Here is a 3,471-nt window from a genome sequence, read left to right as displayed (position 1 = left end):
AAAGAGTGTTTGGGTTTATTATTTATTTTACTTGCTATTGGCATGCTTTACGATCTAAATGCCTTAAAGCTGGTAAGGTTTTTCCAGTGATTTCTTATATCCACTTGTAAAAAGATCCTGTCCTTTTTTTTTTTTTTTTTGTAATGGAGATGCTAGTTTTTTAACTTCAAATCAGAAAAAGCATTATTTAGCAACTCTGTTAGAGATTTTTTTTAGAAAATAAATTTGAGGCTTAAATATAACTGAACAAATTAGACAAGGGGTGATAACATTGGGAAGTCCATAATCCACTTAGACAATGGTATGCTTTGTCATACTGGTGGCAGTGTTGCCTTTTCAGCTCCAGAGTAATTATTTTGTGTTCCCTGTAGAACTTGGTCAAGGCGACCAGTGAAACTGAGAAGCAGGTAAATTTAGTGAAGCTGCATGAACAGTCAAAGAGGAATTTGGAACAAGAAATCCAAAATTATAAGAATGAAGCTCAGAAACAAAGGAAGATTATTTACCAATTAGAGAAGGAGAGAGATTGTTTCATCAATGAATCCAGTAAGCTGAAACAGAAGGTAAGATCTGCATTCTGTGCAAGTGGTTCTTTGCTGTCTTACTCTCAAAACTGTAAAGATTCATTCTGTAATGCAACAGTGGGAGGAAGTCTAGATCAGTGGTCTTCACACTTTACAAAGATTTCTTCTTTTCACTGCGTGTTGCCCATTACAGTTTCAGATCTCTCTGGGGGAGCCTCATCAGTGGGTGTGTATTCAATGAAAGACTTAGAGTACAGCCATGTATTTCTCCTATGCAGTGATCATTTGGGAAATTAAATTAGGGCTGGAGTTTAAACCAAGGCCTCTGACTTCCTATACCCGTGTCTCACAGTTGAAACTCCCGTATGCAGTTGAAAGTACTCTGTGATTGCTCTGTCTTATCTGCAAAGGACCTTATCTTGCATACTACTGGTGTCCTCAAATTGAGGCCAGTGAGAGCTGACAGCACTTGACATCTTTATAAGAGACTTAGCATTTTGAAGGATTACTCCCAATCTGTGAAAACATATGAACATGTCCAAGCTAGTCTGCAAAATATAAGTTTTCCAGGAACAGCTGCAGAGAAACATCACATAAAATTTGTATTTCCTGCTGCCTACTATTATGTACCATAATGGTTGTAACATGCTCCATTAATTGCTGAAGATCACATTGAAGGACCCTCCAAGAAGCTTGTTGATTTACTGGGATTAGCTTTCAAGCTGTTTCAATTCAGAAATTATTTGCTGTCTTTTCACTTTAAAATTATCCTTTCTGACTTCATGTGACCAGAGGCTTTTAAAGAATTTATTTGAATGCTATCTGCTCCCTTGTCTGGATTACCTTTTGTAATTTCCTTGGAATAATGTTCCACAAAAGTGAGATTTGTCTGTTGCAAAGTCATATTTTGCATTTTTCACCCATAGTGTATTTCTAACAGGATAGATACAAGTTTAGAACACTGTGAACTAGGACCAAGGAGTAATTCATAGCACTCAGATCTACAAGGCTCTTGCTTTCAATTCTGATTAGGGTTGCTCACAATATTTTGAGGGTGAAAATGACAAATGTTTTCTTGTTTACTTTTTTTTTTTCCCCTGCCACTTTGCGTGCAAATTTTCTGTCACTTCTTATAAGGCAGAGCCCCAGTAAATGGGTTATGGCACTTGAGCTGTTTATATAATGATGCCTGTGTTGTGACTGCAAGTTTCTGAAGGACTTGTGAGCTTCTGTGACTCACTAGAGGTGCAATTCCTGACTCAGCTTGCAGGTGAAAAGCAGCAGGAGCAGTCCTCAGCGCAGGAGTATGTGAGACAATACTCTTGACCCTGCAGAGGTTCCCTACATGAAATTTCTAATTGATTGGTAGCATAGACAGAGCAAAACACTAGGTAGGAGGACATACTTTATCCACTAGGCAATATTTAGGTTCATTGTTTGATTTATGCAGACCTGAGAGACTGTGGCAAAGCTCCAGGAGCTATTTCACAGCTGGTGGGGAATGAGCTACCCATGAGCAGTCATCCGATGGCCAATCTCGTTTTAGCATCAGGCCAGCTCTGAAGGAGCTTGCTGCACACCTTCTGAATTGTGTAAGAGCTGATAAAGATCCAAACCCATCTAAGACCAAAGATTTCTTGAAACACCAGCAAGGCAGACAGAGCCACACAGGCTCTGAAAGCTGTATGGTTATTTATGGCAGGGCAGAATCTATAGAGCTGCAGAATTTCTCTTTCAAAGTCATCATTATACTACTGAGTAACTGATGAACAGAGCTTGCAAAATTTTATCTGTATACTTTTGCAACAGTAAAAGATCTCAGTGGGCTCTTCTAATTATTGCCCTGGCTGACTGCTCATTTGTACCATTTTTAAGCCAGTGTCACTTGTTGACTAGTCTTACTTCTAGATGAGCCTGCAAAAATTAGAAAAAAAAAATCTAGCTTTTTGCTCTTTGTTGTGTAGCTGGTATTACTGAGCTACAAATGTTAGCAGAATATTTCTTTTTTGAATTGAAGTTGTTAGATTATGAAATCTTAGTTTCCCTGTGGAAAGTTAAGGCTACTGAAAAGGAAAAGCTGAAGTATACCCTTCAGTCTCACCTGAAGTGTTTCCTGACTGTGGCTTGTGAGAGGTCACAAAACCAGCCTCTAATAGTTGTTGTTTGGGCTTTTTTAAAAGCCATTAATGTTAAGTTTACAGTTTAACAACATATCCAAAGAAATTAAAAAACAATTTCCTTTTTTAAATTCATATAATCTTTTGGAAAACCTAATGCTCAACATGCATGTCATTAAGACTATGGCAACACTTCTCAAAGAGATTAAATAAAGGTAAACAAATAAGGATGGCACCATTACTGACATCTTGAGTAGGTTCATTGAACGAAACATGTAGCAAAGAGTAGATGATGGTTAAGTGTACAGGTGACAAAACTGTAAGGGTACAGAAGAAAGCTATGAACATCTAACACTTTCTGCTTAGCTTTGGCCCCTCATGGCGAAACCTGAGAGGTGTAGCATGCTATCAACTAAATCAGAACTGAGGATGCTCAGCCTCCCACAGAGCTCTGTTGGGAAACATTGCATTTATCTTTTGTATTTTTATAAGGGAGAATTATTTAGTTTTAATAATTTCTGAAAAAGCAGAGTCAGCATGCAGCCTGTGAGCACAACTCCGAAAATTTAGTCCACAAGCTTATTGCACTTATATTGTATCAAAACCAAGTAAATGACTTACAAATGCAGTGACCTACTTTCAAATCTTGTTCTAGCCTATGATCACCATAGTGCAGGTATAAAACATGCCTTATTGATTTCTTCTCTCTGCTATTACTATTGGCAGGCTGTTTTAACACAAAAGGAAAAGACAGGAGTAAGTAATAAACTGGGACTGTGTTTTTGTATTGCACGGTAAGCAGTTCCTGGGATCCTCTGCAGTCAGCTACA

The 3,471-nt window shown here is 38.1% G+C and overlaps 1 protein-coding gene across 1 annotated transcript in view; it reads left to right on the top strand.

Annotated features, from left to right (window-relative positions):
- CFAP58 (cilia and flagella associated protein 58) overlaps window positions 1–3,471 on the top strand; it is a gene marked incomplete at its 3' end in the record, with an annotated part of 34,549 nt that overhangs the window by 17,150 nt on the left and 13,928 nt on the right. Inside the window, exon 8 of the mRNA XM_008939248.1 lies at window positions 372–563. Within this exon, the coding sequence (XP_008937496.1) occupies window positions 372–563 (192 nt within the window). The remainder of the gene's footprint in view (window positions 1–371; window positions 564–3,471) is intronic.

This window comes from Merops nubicus, unplaced genomic scaffold, assembly GCF_000691845.1.
Source record: "Merops nubicus isolate BGI_N331 unplaced genomic scaffold, ASM69184v1 scaffold19554, whole genome shotgun sequence".
Taxonomy (NCBI): domain Eukaryota; kingdom Metazoa; phylum Chordata; class Aves; order Coraciiformes; family Meropidae; genus Merops; species Merops nubicus.
This window is presented reverse-complemented; position numbering and strand designations above follow the sequence as displayed.